Source organism: Bombina bombina, chromosome 8 (assembly GCF_027579735.1).
Source record: "Bombina bombina isolate aBomBom1 chromosome 8, aBomBom1.pri, whole genome shotgun sequence".
In the NCBI taxonomy this organism is placed as follows: Eukaryota; Metazoa; Chordata; class Amphibia; order Anura; family Bombinatoridae; genus Bombina; species Bombina bombina.
In genome coordinates this window covers 268,731,678-268,749,778 of record NC_069506.1, presented here as the reverse complement: position 1 = coordinate 268,749,778, position 18,101 = coordinate 268,731,678, and the positions used below count along the sequence as shown (strand labels likewise).

At 37.7% G+C, this 18,101-nt stretch overlaps 1 protein-coding gene across 2 annotated transcripts in view; it reads right to left on the bottom strand.

Annotated features, from left to right (window-relative positions):
• Positions 1 to 473: 473 nt before the first annotated feature.
• The window catches only part of SLC37A4 (solute carrier family 37 member 4), an 18,230-nt gene continuing 602 nt past the window's right edge, over positions 474 to 18,101 (bottom strand). The window contains exons 2-9 of one of the 2 annotated variants that reach the window (XM_053691302.1): positions 16,685 to 16,917; positions 8,986 to 9,229; positions 8,707 to 8,865; positions 8,375 to 8,460; positions 6,821 to 6,934; positions 6,593 to 6,658; positions 6,290 to 6,428; positions 474 to 1,698 (exon numbers count right to left, since the gene is read on the bottom strand). In XM_053691302.1, the coding sequence (XP_053547277.1) occupies positions 1,532 to 1,698; positions 6,290 to 6,428; positions 6,593 to 6,658; positions 6,821 to 6,934; positions 8,375 to 8,460; positions 8,707 to 8,865; positions 8,986 to 9,229; positions 16,685 to 16,917 (1,208 nt within the window). In that variant the 3' untranslated portion in view covers positions 474 to 1,531. The remainder of the gene's footprint in view (positions 1,699 to 6,289; positions 6,429 to 6,592; positions 6,659 to 6,820; positions 6,935 to 8,374; positions 8,461 to 8,706; positions 8,866 to 8,985; positions 9,230 to 16,684; positions 16,918 to 18,101) is intronic. The other variant, XM_053691303.1, reaches the window with a different exon arrangement.

The window sequence follows — 18,101 nt, the reverse complement described above, 5'->3', positions numbered from 1 at the left end:
GTGTCCTCTTGCAACTTCCTGTTGGGAATGAGAATATCCCACAAGTAATGGATGATCCGTAGACTGGATACACCTTACAAGAGAAATACTTATTATTAAGATAATCAGTATTTTTCTCCTTCCAAAAACGTACCGCTGACAAGTTGATCAAATATGAACGATTAACTTATTAAACTGGAATAGTTCATTTCCTAATAATTTAATTAATATCAATGATCTATCTATGTATATCCAATGATATATAACCAAATCAGTAATGGTCTGATAACTAGAAAATAATCTGAAAAGTTACTATTCTAAAAATGTAAACCATGATTTAAAATAAATTTGAAATCGGTCTTACTGACTAGTGATTTAAATATATTGAATTTAATTCAAATCCACCCTAATCTCAAATTTAATTTTGACTTAAATGTCCATTTATTTATTTAGTAATTTAATTCTAATTCAGAAACACGAGACCAGAGGCAAAATAATTTGTTCACAGCTTATATTTTAGTGCAGTATTGAGTGACATTTACAGTAACAAAGTTCTCATTTTAGAAATTGAGCAAATTATATCTATAATTGATTTTTCATTTGCAATGTGGAATACTTCAGAAAAAAAATCCTCTTCTCTGGTAATATTGCAGATCTGCTACAAAGAACCATAGGAACTTGCCACAACAACTTCTAATGTCACAATATACCTGTTCAGACGCGGCTAAAACATCATAATTAGACCATGAAAAGTATACCTTGGCAGCGTTCCTGATGGGGTTAGAAATTAATTTAAGTCAAAACTTTAAGCACAAATCTGACAATTTTAGTTTGCTTAGTTCTTTAAAAAGAATGTATAATTAGCAATGTAACCATTAGATGCTGTCTAGCAGCACATTATCCCGTCTGACAGAAAGACCTTCACATATTGCAATACATGATTGTTGTACATAAACAAGATCTAAATGTTGCTCACTTGGCAACTGAAAGGTGCAAAGAAACATAAGTTTATTCCAGTTTTGTCTGTTACTACAGCCTGCAGAGGTTAATCAGAATGGGGATGAAACAAATTAGATTTTCCCTTCAAGTCAGCCATTCAAAAGGTTTTCCTCATTTCCAGTATTATTCTATATTAATCTTTAGAGGTAGTAGTTACCCAAATATCTCTTCAAGTTGATGTGGTCAATGCCAGCTGTAATCCTTTCCTTTGTTGCTCATAAATGTCATGTTTTGCTAACAAATCTTGCATCCATCATCAGTTACTAATAGTTCTAAGGATCCAGAGCCTAATGTAGAAGGCAACAGTTTAAGACTCTTATTGGTCTGATTTGGAGTAAGCTCCTTCTTCTGAGAGTTACAGCTGGTAGTATATTGATTAATCTTCAATGGGACTTTCTGGGGCTTTAGAGGTTAGTGGCCACAGGATATGCAGATAACTGCACAAAGAGCAGCTCAGGATTGGTAAACAGTTTCTCGTCTCCTTTTGGCTTAGACTCACGTTCGTGTTGCTGCAGGGTTCGAAGGAGGAAGAGGAGTCTCCGTTATCTGAATCTCAGTCAGATTTCTTAGGCAAACGACCCATCTTTGTTTGAATGTTCCTTAGCAGGAAGAAGATGACAGTTACGGCTGCACTGGTGATCTCAGCCACCCAGAAAGCGGTGTTCCAACCATAGTATTTGGCAATTGTGCTGAAGGGAAGACCAGCAAGGAATCCACCAACTATAGGAAGACAAAGTAAACAGTAATTTAGTAGTAAAAAAGCCAAGTGTGAGGAGGAGTAAACAATGCTACAATAAAATGGAGTAAGAATACAGAGACTCAGAAAACAAAACATTATTGGGAGCCAGCTGTTGATTGGGAACTGCACATAAATGCCTTGTCATTGGTTCACCAGATTTGTTCAGCTAGCTCCAAGTAGTGCTAGCTGCTCCTTCAACAATGAATGCCAACATAATGAATCAAATTTGATAACATAAATAGTTTGGAAAGTTGTTTAAAATCACATGCTCTGTCTGAATCATGAAAGAAAAATTGTGGGTTTCAAATTCCTTTATGTCTGAACAGGTATTCCTTGGTAAACCCCATTTTAAATTCTTACTAATAGTGTATGGATTAACTAATAATGTATAGGCCTATAATTTGACAGTTGTCATAAGACTGTCTGTCACTCCACAGCCTTATCTGAGGCAGAGAGGTATTACTCAAATCTAACCCTTATGGCGCCTTAACATAATATACATAGCACTACAGACTCCTGTTGTGAGTGGTACTGTCTCTAATTCCACTCGGGGGGGGGATAATATTTTTTTATTCTAGCATTTACGTTTTAGTTTGTTTTCTATTTAATCGTATACATACTCTACTGAACTGCTACTTTCACGCTCTGGTGCGCACCCCATCTACCTACTCACAACAAGTTGTAAACTGTTTAAAAAGAAACTTTAGGTTTGTACTGAACTCTCTCCTAGGGGCAGACTGCTCACTAGCTAATAAGGACAAATATCACAAATCTAAAGGAGAACATAAAACAACGAGAAAGAAAATATTTTAACACAGGAATATCAGTTTAAAAATACATTTGAAGATGTCTTTTAGATGTAAAAAAACAAAAAAATAGTTGAATGCCCCTTAAACGTATATCTTTTGTTAAAGACCACATAAAATATCCCTTTAAGGCAATAATGTGTTATATTTATTACATTTTTAATGAACAAGTTTTTATTTTATTATCTGTTTTTAATATTGTAAGTAAAAGTTACGTTTTAAAAATGCTCACTTCATGAATTGATATGAATTTGTAATTTACATTTGTTGATTCATAGGTTTTTGATGATGCTTTCTTTCTTCTTTCTCTCTCTCCTTTTGTACAAATTAGTCTAGAATTACTGCGACAACACATTTACACTAAGGTACCAGAAGTCCTCGATTTTAGGGGACAGTCCCCGGATTGAGGAGACTGTCCTCGGACAAATTATGTCCCCGGGAAGACGGTCGGAGCCCCGTGCATGTTAGCGGCGCTTGGGGGAAGTTGATATATTTATCGGTTTTAGAGACTGATTAGTTGTGTAGAGTTACAGCAGCAGTTCCGCTTCCCCTGGATACTTTCCTGCTGGTGCTTACAGCACAACTGCAGCTTAAAGCTTCAGAGCCCTCTCTATATAGATTGTGAGGCGCTGCATGGGGTTGCCAGCCCTGCTTTGCAAGGGCTTAAAGGTGCAAGGTAAGCTCTCATTGGTTGATGATGTTTAGTTAGTAGTGGAAGCATGTTATATATGTGCAGGTGCAATGGAATCGAGAGGCTGAGCCCTTGTTAGGTAGGTCTAGTATGTTAAATTGGAATGTTTAGAAGTAAGTAATCTTTCTAAGATTTTGATTGGTCAAAAACTACAAAGTAGGGGTATCTTCTGGTGATATTCTATTGTGAGGCATTATTATTCAAGTGCGTATAAGAGATGTGTATCTTTGGCTTAGAGTAACGCAGGCGTGTTAAAAACCGAAAGGGTAATGCGTTGCTTATAGGGGTGTTTTTTGGAAAAAAAGTAATTCTAGTTAATAAGAATATCAAGAAATAATTTATATAGGTGTTTAAAGGGACACTGAACCCAAATTTTTTCTTTCATGATTCAGATAGAGCATGCAATTTTAAGCCACTTTCTAATTTATTCCTATTATCAATTTTCTTCGTTCTCTTGCTATCTTTATTTTAAAAAGACGACATCTAAGCTTTTTTTTTTATTCAGAACTCTGGACAGCACTTTTATATTGGAGGATGAGTTTATCCACCAATCAGCAAGAACAACCCAGGTTGATCACCAAAAATGGGCCGGCATCTAAACTTACTTTCTTGCATTTCAAATAAAGATACCAAGAGAATGAAGAAAATTTGATAATAGGAGTAAATTAGAAAGTTGCTTAAAATGTCACGCTCTATCTGAATCACAAAAGAAAAAATTTGGGTACAGTGTCCCTTTAAGCTGGTCCTATACAGGCCTGGAATCCTCGACCTTGATTAATGGATCACGCTGCTTGGACTGGACTTTTTAGGGGAACAAAGCAGGGATTAAACACATAAGCGGGATTTGACCTGCCGGTTAGTTTTGCAAGTGATGATAGTGGGCGGAATTAATTTAAAAAATTTGGTCACTTTAATTTACACTATAGTTTAAAATACTAAAATACATTTCTGAATTATATTATTGTTATTTATTTCTCACAGGGAGTATAGTAAAGGTAAAATTGATTCTTTCACAAGTAAGGCTGAATATGCAAGTTGCACAATACTCAGAAGAAAAAAAAACCCATAGGAAAACACACACCATGTTACTGTTTAAAGAACAAAACATTCATTCTTGTAACTTGTCCTTGTTATTGGATTAACTAATGGATAATTTGTGCTATGCAAAAGGTTTGTAAACATGAACTGTTTATCAGGCTCTGAGCCTACAGATAACATGTAGACAAAAGACAATAAATACTGACACGCCGGTGTTCTGTTAGAATAAGCTACCCATGCAAATCGGCATCACAAATATGTTTGGAATAATGTGACCTAATAGAGCGCATGCAGAGTTATAGGGTTCCTTTTTCTAACGGAAATTCTTCAAGCTATGCCTCTTCTGTGAGTGTTTGCTTACCCGCATGCGCAGTCACAAAGGTAGCTTATTCTTAAGGGTTTTTTCATGTTATACAATGACTGCACATTCAAACTTCGGGAGGCAACCACAGAAGTAGCTTATAATGACGGATATTTTAATTTGGCAGATCAAAATACATTTAACTCCTACAAGTTTGTATTACAAAAGTAAACAGTGGAAAAAATGTAAAGATTCTGGAGGCGGGTTAATATCTGTCATTTTAAGTTACCTCTGTGAAAGTGGCTGCCTCCCAAAGTTTGCATGGCCAGTCATCATATAACATTGAAGAAAAAAAATCAGAATAAGCTACCTCTGTGACTGAGCATGCGTGTAAGCAAACAGTCACAGTTATAGGTTGAGGAATTTCCGTCAAAAAAAGCTACCCTATAACTCTGCATGCGCTCTGTGAGGTCACAGCGTTCCAAACATATTTGTGATGCCGATTTGGAATGCAGTGATTTCATATAGCGCTTATGCAGTGCACGGGTAGCTTATTCTGACAGGACACCGGTAAATGATGCATTTACGTTCTGTAAGACACAAGCAAACATAATCTCAGCTGTTTATGTCATGAAGTGATTTAAATCTCTGAAAGTTACACTAATAGAAAATTCAGTTGACAATTACACCTAACACAACCCCCAGCACTGCAAATCCTAAACTACGGCAAATATTTTGATGTAATTAATAGAGACTGTGGTTAAAAGCCAACTGCATCCCCCCTTACCTAGTGACCCATTTATCATGTGTTTGCAGAAGCCATTTGGACTTTAGCCTCAACATTTAAACTGCCTTGTAAAATATTTAATTAAGGAAAATAAAACAAACATTGTCTAATTCATTATTTAGTCTGGTTTCACTGTAAAATACCTTCTTGCTTCACTCCCTTCGGAGAGGCTGAGGTGTTAGATTCTATATATATATATAATCTATCTCGAAGCTCTCACTAGCCCACTACCCCAAGAAGAGTAAGAAAATGTAGCGGACGAGTAAATTTTTTTAACACTGAGTGGACTAGTAACGTTTAACCCCTGACTAGTAAACTATATTGATATTTTTTCAGCCCTGTGTGTATGTGTGTATATATATATATATATATATATATATATATACACACACTGCATTCAGAACATATTCAGACCCCTTCCTTTTTTCTTTCACATTTTGTTGTGTTCCAGCCTTATGCTCAAATTGTTTAAAAAAAAAATTCACATCAATCTACATTCCATACCCCATAATCACAAAGCAAAAATCAGATTTTTGATAACTCTCAAATTTACTAAAAAGAAAAAAAAAATGAAATATCACATTGACATAAGTGCTCACAGACCCTTAGCTCAGTACTGACCCTTAGCTCAGTAGTAACCCCTGTCCTCAGACTCTAGTGAAAAAACACTACACACTAAGTAGGTCATTGATATTTGAATGATAGTGGGAGAGGGCTCTTTCATGACACTGATCAAAAACCTTGTTGCTCAGTGGTGTTGATGATTATCATTACTACAGTAGTCACCTACTTTTTACTTATCCCTACAGGTTGTCTTTCACAGATAATGCATATAATATGGAGGGACCTTATAGTACTGATAAGTACAGTTTTTATTTTAGTTTATATTAAAATCGCTCTATAAACTATAGCTTTAAGAACAAAACAGGAATGAAAACGTTGTACTCACTGTTGGCAGATAGTGCTACAATAGCATGAGATGTGCCACAGAAGTTGGAGGGTGCACTTTCATTGGCAATAACCCCAAATAAGGCGATGGGTCCATATGAGGAAAATCCAAATACAGCTCCCAGAATCAGTATCCAGAGCTGCAGAGATAAAGACAAGAATGTCAGACTGGTCAGAAAATTCGAATATTAAAAAAAAAAAAAAAAAAAAAAAAAGATTTTAAAATAAGATTATTTTTTTGTGAAAATTGCTAAGGTACTAGAGTAATTCAGATAGATTGGAAGTTTAGAAAAGATACAGAAACCTCTTGTTCGGTGAAGCCAGACATCTCGGCAAGAGGTTCAAGTGCAAGAGACCAGAAACCGTCAACCTAAGAAAGGAGGTGACAGAGAGGAAAAGGGAAAAAAAAAAGAGAAAAGAAAAGAGTGGACCCAAATTATAGATGAAAGTCACAATAAGAATGATTAAACCAAAGTGATAGCTAAAAAAAAATGTTTCTGAGACTCAAGATAGAATAAGATCCCTATGTTACCTTGGATGACCCGGGGGTGACTGTAACGCGAAATAGATATAAGGAAACCGCCATTCCAGCCATCATGGAGAGGAGAAGTCCATGTCGAGGATTACCATGACTCCTTAAACCAACCTAAGAGGTGGAGAGAGAAGGCAAACATTTTGTAAGCAAGGGTACAATGAAAAAACACAAGAGAACAAAAAGAGGTAAATTGTATTAAGCTGACTTAAAATCTCTACAGTTTTGAGTTAACGGTTCTTGCCTCCTTATTAAATCCTTGTTTATTAATTTCTATTGGTAATTTCCATTGGCCATCTATTCCTCTTCTCTTGAGAGATGCAGGTAACATCCCCCTCTTTTCCTGAGATCCCATCTTTCTCTTACTTTACCACTGGGGTACCCTAACCAATATAACCCCTGAGCCAATCAACTGCTGCCTTAAGAGCCAACAGCTCCTCCAGTCTAGTACGGTTTTGTCTTAGTTATCATACTCCTTTGGCAGAAGCAAAGGATACATAATAAAATACTCTGAGATTGTATATATATATATATATATATATATATATATATATATATATATATATATATATATATATATATATAAACGTGGAAAGTGGAAAGTTCAGTGAATTTCTTCAAATGTCCATCAATACTTGAAGAGGCTGCTCTCTGTCTTCACCCAACGGGATGATGTAATTCTATGGAAAGTTCAGCGAATTTCTTCAAATGTCCATCAATACTTGAAGAGGCTGCTCTCTGTCTTCACCCAACGGGATGATGTAATTCTATGGTGTAAAACAAAAACAGAAACAGAGGCGCCACATGTGTAGATAAGTATAACCAGAAAATCCAATAAAGGAGCAGATTAAGGGTACTCACAAAAGAGGCGGCACTCTCTTGTGCCAGTAGGAGCGGGCTGGTTTTCAACAGCAAACCAGCTGGCTGTGTATGGATCTCCCCCAAGCTGGAGACAAAGATTTCCAACGTACTTGGGGGAGATCCATACACAGCCAGCTGGTTTGCTGTTGAAAACCAGCCCGCCCCTACTGGCACAAGAGAGTGCCGCCTCTTTTGTGAGTACCCTTAATCTGCTCCTTTATTGGATTTTCTGGTTATACTTATCTACACATGTGGCGCCTCTGTTTCTGTTTTTGTTTTACACCATAGAATTACATCATCCCGTTGGGTGAAGACAGAGAGCAGCCTCTTCAAGTATTGATGGACATTTGAAGAAATTCGCTGAACTTTCCAGATCTGGTTTGCCCAGACTATAGATCTGTATAATTTTTAACACTTAAACACAGTATTACTCATTTGAAATCTAATATACTGTGTGGTTATATTGGGTGCATAACATTGATATTCGTTCTATTGCTATTTGACATCCCTTCATATTTATATACAAGTACATACATCTTTGTATCTTTATGTACACTTCTTGCAAGAGATAAGCGCCTCCTATAGAAGCCTAGTGATAGTATCTATCACGGTGACTTCTGTTCAGTTTTATATATAAACGTGCAAATACTTAGCTACTGCAGACTTCATAAGTTAAAGGTTCAAGACACATACCCGCGCAACGGCACGGTCGGACAGCAGGCCTGCAGCAATACTTCCAAACAAACCGCCAACTTCTAGGGCACTCATGTAGGAGCTGCCTGTGTAAGAAAGGATAACAATCCAAATAAAAAATGTACAAATGGTAATTTCTCATAATGCTTTGCACTTCACTATATATTAAGGCCATAAACAAAATGAACACCATTCTACTGGAATTATACTCTAACCAGAAAACAAATATATAAAGTATGTAATTTTAAAACTATACAAGGCACTATTATTTTTAAAGATTAGTTTAATAACAATTTCATATTTATTAATTGTCTTTACCTAAAGTACCTTACCTATAAGAGCAGACTGCCCCTTATCTTGGATTAGGAACAGTTGTCCCCAGTCTGTACAGCATGTTTTTACCCCAAACACCACCAAGTACCCAGCACATAGCAACCAAAGGTACGGGGACAGCAGGAATTCCTTTAATGTGGTCTCATCAGATTTAGAAGCTGGTAAGAAAAAAGGAAGAACACATAACATTGACACGTAATGCAATAATAACTTATGTTTATGAAACATGCCATAGTAGGACTGGTTAAATGTGATGTCATTGAGGAGCATTTACTGACCTTTCTTCCCTTTCTTGGTCCCAGGTTCAATATTCTTTAGCCCCACATCAGATGGCTCATTCTTGATGAGTACAAGGCAGAGGACAGAGGCCACCACACAGATTAGGCCAGACAGGGACAGAGTGCTGCGCCAGCTATAACTGGCCGCAACCAGAGTAGCAATGATTGGTCCAAGACTACCAGCCAAGTTCATACTTGTAGAAAGAATAGCCCACCATGTTCCAAATTGGGAGGGCTCAAACCACTGCAAGAACACGTGTAAAACACCATTAAGGACAAAAGGATTTTTACATAACATTAACTGTTCCCCAGTACAGCACCGCTACACTGTCCCACTCCAGTAAGCACCCCTACACGTCACCCCCCCCAACTATAGCACCCACTACACGTCACCTCCCAACTACAGCACCCACTACACGTCACCCCCCAACTACAGCACCCACTACATGTCACCTCCCAACTACAGCACCCCCTATACGTCACCTCCCAATTACAGCAGCCCTTATACGTCACCTCCCGACTACAGCACCCCCTACACGTCACCTCACGACTACAGCACCCCCTACACGTCACCTCCCAACTACAGCAACTCCTATACATCACCTCCCAACTACAGCAACTCCTATGGGGGGTAGTTATCAACGTATCTATTTTACCTGTCTTCGTCGGCCCAATACGCCCGCCTAAGCTCGCCTCACATCTCGCCACGGACCTGCAAAAATTATCAAAAAAGCTGTCAAAAAGCCGCGCACCAAGTACGGGGCGATGAGCAGCGGACTGTGAGAGTTATCACTCATCCGATCTCGCTGCTCTTCGGCTTTTTTACAGCTTTCTTGCTAGCCTGTCACTAAGCACCCACACTAAACTACACTGTTCTACCCCCTATACCGGCACCCCCGGAGCCCCCCCGCAACTAAATAAAGTTACTAACCCCTAAATCGCCACTCCTAGACCCCGCCGCAACTCTTATAAATGTATTAACCCCTAAACCGCCACTCCTAGACCCCGCCGCAACTCTTATAAATTTATTAACCCCTAAACCCCGCTCCTAGACCCCGCCGCAACTCTTATAAATGTATTAACCCCTAAACCGCCGCTCCCAGACACCGCTGCCACCTACATTATACCTAGTAGCCCCTATCCTGCCCCCCCTATACCGTCGCCCTCTATAATAAAGTTATTAACCCCTATCCTGCTGATCCCGCACCTCGCCGCAACGAAATAGTTTAACCCCTAAACCGCCGCTCCCTGACTCCGCCGCAACCTATATTGTATTTATTAACCCCTATCCTGCCCCCCTACACCGTCGCCACCTATAATAAATTTATTAAACCCTATCCTGCCCCCCACTACACCGCCACCACTGTAATAAAATTATTAACCCCTAAACCTAAGTCTAACACCAACCCTAATACCCCCCTAACTTAAATATTAATTAAATAAATCTAAATAATATTTCTATTATGAACTAAATTAATCCTATTTAAAACTAAATACTTACCTTTAAAATAAACCCTAATATAGCTACAATATAAATAATAATTATATTGTAGCTATCTTAGGATTTATTTTTATTTTACAGGCATCTTTCAATTTATTTTAACTAGGTACAATAGCTATTAAATAGTTATTAACTATTTAATAGCTTACCTAGCTAAAATAAAGAGAAATTTACCTGTAAAATAAAAACTAACCTAAGTTACAATTACACCTAACACTACACTTTAATAAATTATTCCTATTAAATTATTCCTATTTAAAACTAAATACTTACCTGTAAAATAAACCCTAAGATAGCTACAATATAATTAATAATTACATTGTAGCTATCTTAGGATTTATATTTATTTTACAGGTAACTTTGTATTTATTTTAGCTAGTTAGAATAGTTATTAAATAGTTATTAACTATTTAATAACTACCTAGCTAAAAGAAATACAAAATTACCTGTAAAATAAATCCTAACCTAAGTTACAATTAAACCTAACACTACACTATCATTAAATTAATTAAATAAATTACCTACAAATAACTACAATTAAATACAATTACATAAACTAACTAAAGTACAAAAAATTAAAAAAGCTAAGTTACAAAAAATAAAAAAATAAGTTACAAACATTTTAAAAATATTACAACAATTTTAAGCTACTTACACCTAATCTAAGCCCCCTAATAAAATAACAAACCCCCCCCAAAATAAGGTAGGAAAAATCTGAATGGCTGATTGAATCAGCCAATCAGATTCAAGTTCAATCCGATTGGCTGATCCAATCAGATTGAGCTTGCATTCTATTGGCTGATTGGAACAGCCAATAGAATGCAAGCTCAATCTGATTGGCTGATTGGATCAGCCAATCGGATTGAACTTGAATCTGATTGGCTGATTCAATCAGCCAATCAGATTTTTCCTACCTTAATTCCGATTGGCTGATAGAATCCTATCAGCCAATCGGAATTGAAGGGACGCCATCTTGGATGACGTCCCTTAACCCCTTAAGGACCACAGCACTTTTCCATTTTCTGTCCGTTTGGGACCAAGGCTATTTTTACATTTCTGCAGCGTTTGTGTTTAGCTGTAATTTTCCTCTTACTCATTTACTGTACCCACACATATTATATACCGTTTTTCTCGCCATTAAATGGACTTTCTAAAGATACCATTATTTTCATCATATCTTATAATTTACTATAAAATAAATTATAAAATATGAGGAAAAAATGGAAAAAAACACACTTTTTCTAACTTTGACCCCCAAAATCTGTTACACATCTACAACCACCAAAAAACACCCATGCTAAATAGTTTCTAAATTTTGTCCTGAGTTTAGAAATACCCAATGTTTACATGTGCTTTGCTTTTTTTGCAAGTTATAGGGAAATAAATACAAGTAGCACTTTGCTATTTCCAAACCACTTTTTTTCAAAATTAGCGCTAGTTACATTGGGACACTGATATCTTTCAGGAATCCCTGAATATCCCTTGACATGCATATATATTTTTTTAGAAGACATCCCAAAGTATTGATCTAGGCCCATTTTGGTATATTTCATGCCACCATTTCACTACCAAATGCGATCAAATAAAAAAATTTTTTTTCACTTTTTCACAAATTGTTTCATAAACTTTGACTGAAATTATTTACAAACAACTTGTGCAATTATGGCATACATGGTTGTAAATGCTTCTCTGGGATCCCCTTTGTTCAGAAATTGCAGACATATATGGCTTTGGCATTGCTTTTTGGTATTTAGAAGGCCGCAAAATGCCACTGCGCACCACACATGTATTATGCCCAGCATTGAAGGGGTTAATTAGGAAGCTTGTAGGGAGCTTTTAGGGTTAATTTTAGCTTTAGTGTAATGTAGTAGACAACCCAAAGTATTGATCTAGGCCCATTTTGGTATATTTCATGCCACCATTTCACCGCCAAATGCTAACAAATAAAAATAAAGCGTTAAATTTTTCACAAATTTTAGGTTTCTCACTGAAATTATTTACAAACAGCTTGTGCAATTATGGCATAAATGGTTGTAAAAGCTTCTCTGGGATCCCCTTTGTTCAGAAATAGCAGACATATATGGCTTTGGCTTTGCTTTTTGGTAATTAGAAGGCAGCTAAATGCCGTTGCGCACCACACGTGTATAATGCCCAGCATTGAAGGGGTTAATTAGGGAGCTTGTAGGGAGCTTGCAGGGTTAATTTTAGCTTTAGTGTAGGTATCAACCTCCCACATGACACATCACACCCCCTGATCCCTCCCAAACAGCTCTCTTCCCTCCCCCACCCCACAATTGTCCCCGCCATCTTAAGTACTGGCAGTAAGTCTGCCAGTACTAAAATAAGAGTTTTTTGGGGATTTAAAAAAAAAAAAAAAAAAAGATAATTCTGCTCAGTAGGATCCCCCCTTAGCCCCCAACTTCCCTGATCCCCCCCCCCCAAACAGCTCTCTAACCCCCCTCTCGGCCTTATTATGCGCCATATTGGGTACTGGCAGCTGTCTACCCAGTTTGAAATCAAATATGTTTTTTATAACATTTTATTATTTTAAAAATAGTATTTTCTGTAGTGTATTTTTGAATGATAACATTCTACAGATATTGGATGGAAGCTGTCTGGAATTACAATGTAAGAGAGCTCTGAGCGAAAATGGACGTGTATATAAAGCTTCTTCTTGACTAGCCGCCAACCAGTTGGTTTCCGCCACCCAATCCATGGCAAATTTCACCAAGGCCGCAATATTTTTTTTATAGCAGGATGCCTCAATATCGAGGCATCACTGCTATAACATGAAAGCAGTTGGAAGTGATCAGGATTGCTTCCACTGCTTTCAAAGACCAACGACGTACGGGGTACGTCCTTGGTCATTAACTGCATTTTTTTGCAGGACGTACCCCATACGTCGTTGGTCGTTAAGGGGTTAAAGGAGCCTTCATTTGTCGGTAGTCCGTCTGTAAAGAAGGATGTTCCGCGTCGGCGGGATGAAGATTGAAGACCCCGCTTGGAAGATGACATCGCCCGGATAGAAGACTTCTTCAGTGCCTCTTGGAAGATGACATCGCCCGGATAGAAGACTTCTTCAGCTCCGCTTGGAGGATAACTTCTGCCGCTCCGGGTCTCCTCTTCGGTTCCATCGCTGCTCGGCTGAGTGAAGACGACGCAAGGTAGGATGATCTTCAGGGGATTAGTGTTAGGTTATTTTAAGGGGGGTTTGGGTTAGATTAGGGGTATGTGGGTGGTGGGTTTTAATGTTGGGGGGGGTTGTATTTTTCTTTTACAGGCAAAAGAGCTGAATTCTTTGGGGCATGCCCCACAAAATGCCCTTTTAAGGGCTGGTAAGGTAAAAGAGCTTTGAACTTTTTTAATTTAGAATAGGGTAGGGCATTTTTTATTTTTTATTAGGGGGCTTAGATTAGGTGTAAGTATCTTAAAATTGTTGTAATATTTTTAAAATGTTTGTAACTTATTTTTTTTATTTTTTGTACTTTAGTTAGTTTATGTAATTGTATTTAATTGTAGTTATTTGTAGGTAATTTATTTAATTAATTTAATGATAGTGTAGTGTTAGGTTTAATTGTAACTTAGGTTAGGATTTATTTTACAGGTAATTTTGTATTTCTTTTAGCTGGGTAGTTATTAAATTTTCTAACTAGCTAAAATAAATACAAAGTTACCTGTAAAATAAATATAATTCCTAAAATAGCTACAATGTAATTATTAATTATATTGTAGCTATCTTAGGGTTTATTTTACAGGTAAGTATTTCGTTTTAAATAGGAATAATTTATTAAAGTATAGTGTAGTGTTAGGTTTAATTGTAACTTAGGTTAGTTTTTATTTTACAGGTAAATTTCTCTTTATTTTAGCTAGGTAAGCTATTAAATAGTTAATAACTATTTAATAGCTATTGTACCTAGTTAAAATAAATTGAAAGATGCCTGTAAAATAAAAATAAATCCTAAGATAGCTACAATATAATTATTATTTATATTGTAGCTATATTAGGGTTTATTTTAAAGGTAAGTATTTAGTTTTAAATAGGATTAATTTAGTTCATAATAGAAATATTATTTAGATTTATTTAATTAATATTTAAGTTAGGGGGGTGTTAGGGTTAGTGTTAGACTTAGGTTTAGGGGTTCATAATTTATTACAGTGGCGGCGGTGTAGTGGGGGGCAGGATAGGGGTTAATAAATGTATTATAGGTGGCGACGGTGTAGGGGGGCAGATTAGGGGTTAATAAATTTAATATAGGTTGCGGCAGGGTCCGGGAGCGGCGGTTTAGGGGTTAATATGTATAGAGTAGCTTGCGGTGGGCTCCGGGAGCGGCGGTTTAGGGGTTAATATATATATTATAGTTGCGGTGGGCTCCGGGAGCAGCGGTTTAGGGGTTAATATGTATAGAGTAGCTTGCGGTGGGCTCCGGGAGCGGCGGTTTAGGGGGTAATAACTTTATTTAGTTGCGGCGGTGTAGGGGGGGACAGATTAGGGGTGTTTAGACTCGGGGTACATGTTAGGGTGTTAGGTGTAGACAGCTCCCATAGGAATCAATGGGATGTCTGGCAGCAGCGAACTTGTACTTTCGCTATGGTCAGACTCCCATTGATTCCTATGGGATCCGCCGCCTCCAGGGTGGCGGTTTGAAAACCAGGTACGCTGGGCCGGAAAAGTGCCGAGCGTACCTGCTAGTTTTTTGATAACTAGCAAAAGTAGTCAGATTGTGCCGTACTTGTGTGCGGAACATCTGGAGTGACGTAAGAATCGATCTGTGTCGGACTGAGTCCGGCGGATCGAAGTTTACGTCACAAAATTCTACTTTTGCCGGTCTCTAGCCTTTGATAACTAAGGCGAATCAGCCTCGCCACAAATACGCTGCGGAATTCCAGCGTATTTGAGGTTGACGGCTTGATAACTAGGCCCCTATATGTCACCTCCAAACTACAGCAACTCCTACACATCACCTCCCAACTACAGCACCCCCTACACATCACCTCCCAACTACAGCACCCCCTACATGTCACCTCCCAACTACAGCACCCCTACACATCACCTCCCAACTACAGCACCCCCTACACATCACCTCCCAACTACAGCACCCCCTACACATCACCTCCCAACTACAGCACCCCCTACACATCACCTCCCAACTACAGCACCCCCTACACATCACCTCCCAACTACAGCACCCCGACACATCACCTCCCAACTACAGCACCCCGACACATCACCTCCCAACTACATTACACTGACACATCACCTCCCAACTACAGCACCCCTATACTTAACTGCTCATTCCCAAGTATAGACCCCTACACTGCTCCATGTATTCTTCCCAGCAATTATTTCCTATACTGCTCCACACGTTCTCCTGCAGGACAGAGATTCCTATGCCACTCTATCCTCTCTCTCTCCCAGTAAAACAAAACAATGTTTTTTACCTTTCCTATACACAGCACTACACTCCAACATTAATGCACGTACCCCCCCCATAGCAATCTTAAAAACTAAACTGGATGGGCAACTATTAAGCCAACTGCCTCAAATAATTTGCCTAAAGGGACAGTAAACACTTTGTTATGTTTAAGACAATTAATGACTTGCTAGATAACATATAGGCCTCTAAACATTTTTAAAACAAATTAACATGTTTGCTGCAATTGTTTTTCAACAACCAAACTCCACCCACCACAAGCCAATATGAGTTTAAATCTAGCCAGGAACATGAAAGTAAACATTTTATTTAATTATTGCTTTTTAACATTTTGTAGTACAATAAATGTTAAGTTCCTGGCATGTGATACAGAAGGATTTTAAATGGACATTGTAGAATAAAAATAAAATGCTGTAATTCCATAGGGCATTTTATTATTGCACAAATGTCTCTTGGTAATTATAAGTTTAACCCTGACCAAGGGGTTAAACACATAGTTAAAGTCCCACAGTTACAACTGTGTGAATATAAGGTACAATTACTAATTGCAACATTATTAAAAAGTATTAACAGTAACCTCAAGACACTCAGGATAGTAGAGGTTTGCCCTAGGTTCTCCAGCTATAATGAACCTAGTTCTATCACATCTCTGTGCTCATTGCTCATACTGTGCAGTTATTGTTCAGGAAGCTACACTGCCTCCTCTAGTAGCTGACAAACTCTACACTGCACAGAGCTATTACACACACCTTACACCCACTCTCACCTTGCGAAGTACTTTTCCACATGGAGGCCAACCTAATCCCTGTGCCAAGCCATTAAAGAACCAGAGCGTGGCAAAGATTGGCACACTGGAGCTCCAGGAAAACACCACATTTACCAGACCCACAAGGCATAGACCAGAGGAAAAGAGCCAGCGGGCGCTCATCTGATCGGACAGGACTCCACTGATAAATTTGCTGATGGCATAGGCTGCAGACTGGCTACTGGTGATCAGACCTGTGCAGAACCATAGAAGGTTAAATTAACTGTGTATATAAAGGTGTCAAAGGAAAAAACACAATTTCCAAAGAATTTATAAAGCAGTATGATGGAAGTGCAGGTATACACAATATACGTGTACATAGCCTTAAGTCAAGGTGTAAAATTATATATATATAAAAATAATTAATACATTTTTTTCATTTATTTATCTTATTTATCTACACACGTACAGAGAACAGAATGCCGTCATATTAATGAATACCTATATTATATAAATAAATCAAATCTATTACAAAGCAATACATATGAGCAAGATTATGAACAGATCCAAACTATCCTAATTACCTTATGAGCTGCTATTTTTCCTATGGTTGATTACTCTTTATAAAATCACAAATCATTGTAGACTTCTGGTAAATGGATTAACAGCATTCATGGAGTGACCATTATACATATAATAAGCAAGAAATTCGAAAATAGAAGCACATCTAAATATTAGCAAACCCATATAACTGCTGCTCCCCATATACACCTCTGTCTAGGGATAATTAGGCATGCAGCAGTGTAACAAAGATATGTACAGTGTCAAATAGTGCCAATTATACAAATATGCAACACACAGCTATGTTACACAGGAACATATAAGGCATTGCCACTAAGTTGCAGCACTCAGCAGTGTTAGAAGGTAAAACAGATTAGATAGATAGATAGATAGATAGATAGATAGATAGATAGATAGATAGATAGATAGATAGATAGATAGTGCACAGCTTGATAAATTCCAGAAGCCAGGTTGCCATGGCTCCTAAAATTCTAGTTCCCATCAGTAACTTAGTTTTTTTTTACCATTTCTCTATATATAACCGTTCCCTGGCTCCTAAGAAAATATATGGATACCCATACAGCATACTTGTTGTTCACAAGTACATTTAATGACCTATGAAGCAGTGTTATACAAAAATAACTGAAAATACACACGTAGGGGACACACATTAGTGTTGCAGAGGGATACAACGTACATATATGGAAGGTGCAGGCATATACTGTACATATATAGCACACAGAAGTGTGACATTTGAGAAGGACAAACACTGAAGGTATACACTAAAACATAGCAAAGTTCCAATGACATGTACAGTGCAATACAATTAATGAAGGTGCACATAAGTGGTATACAAGGTACGGTCCTGCATATTTAC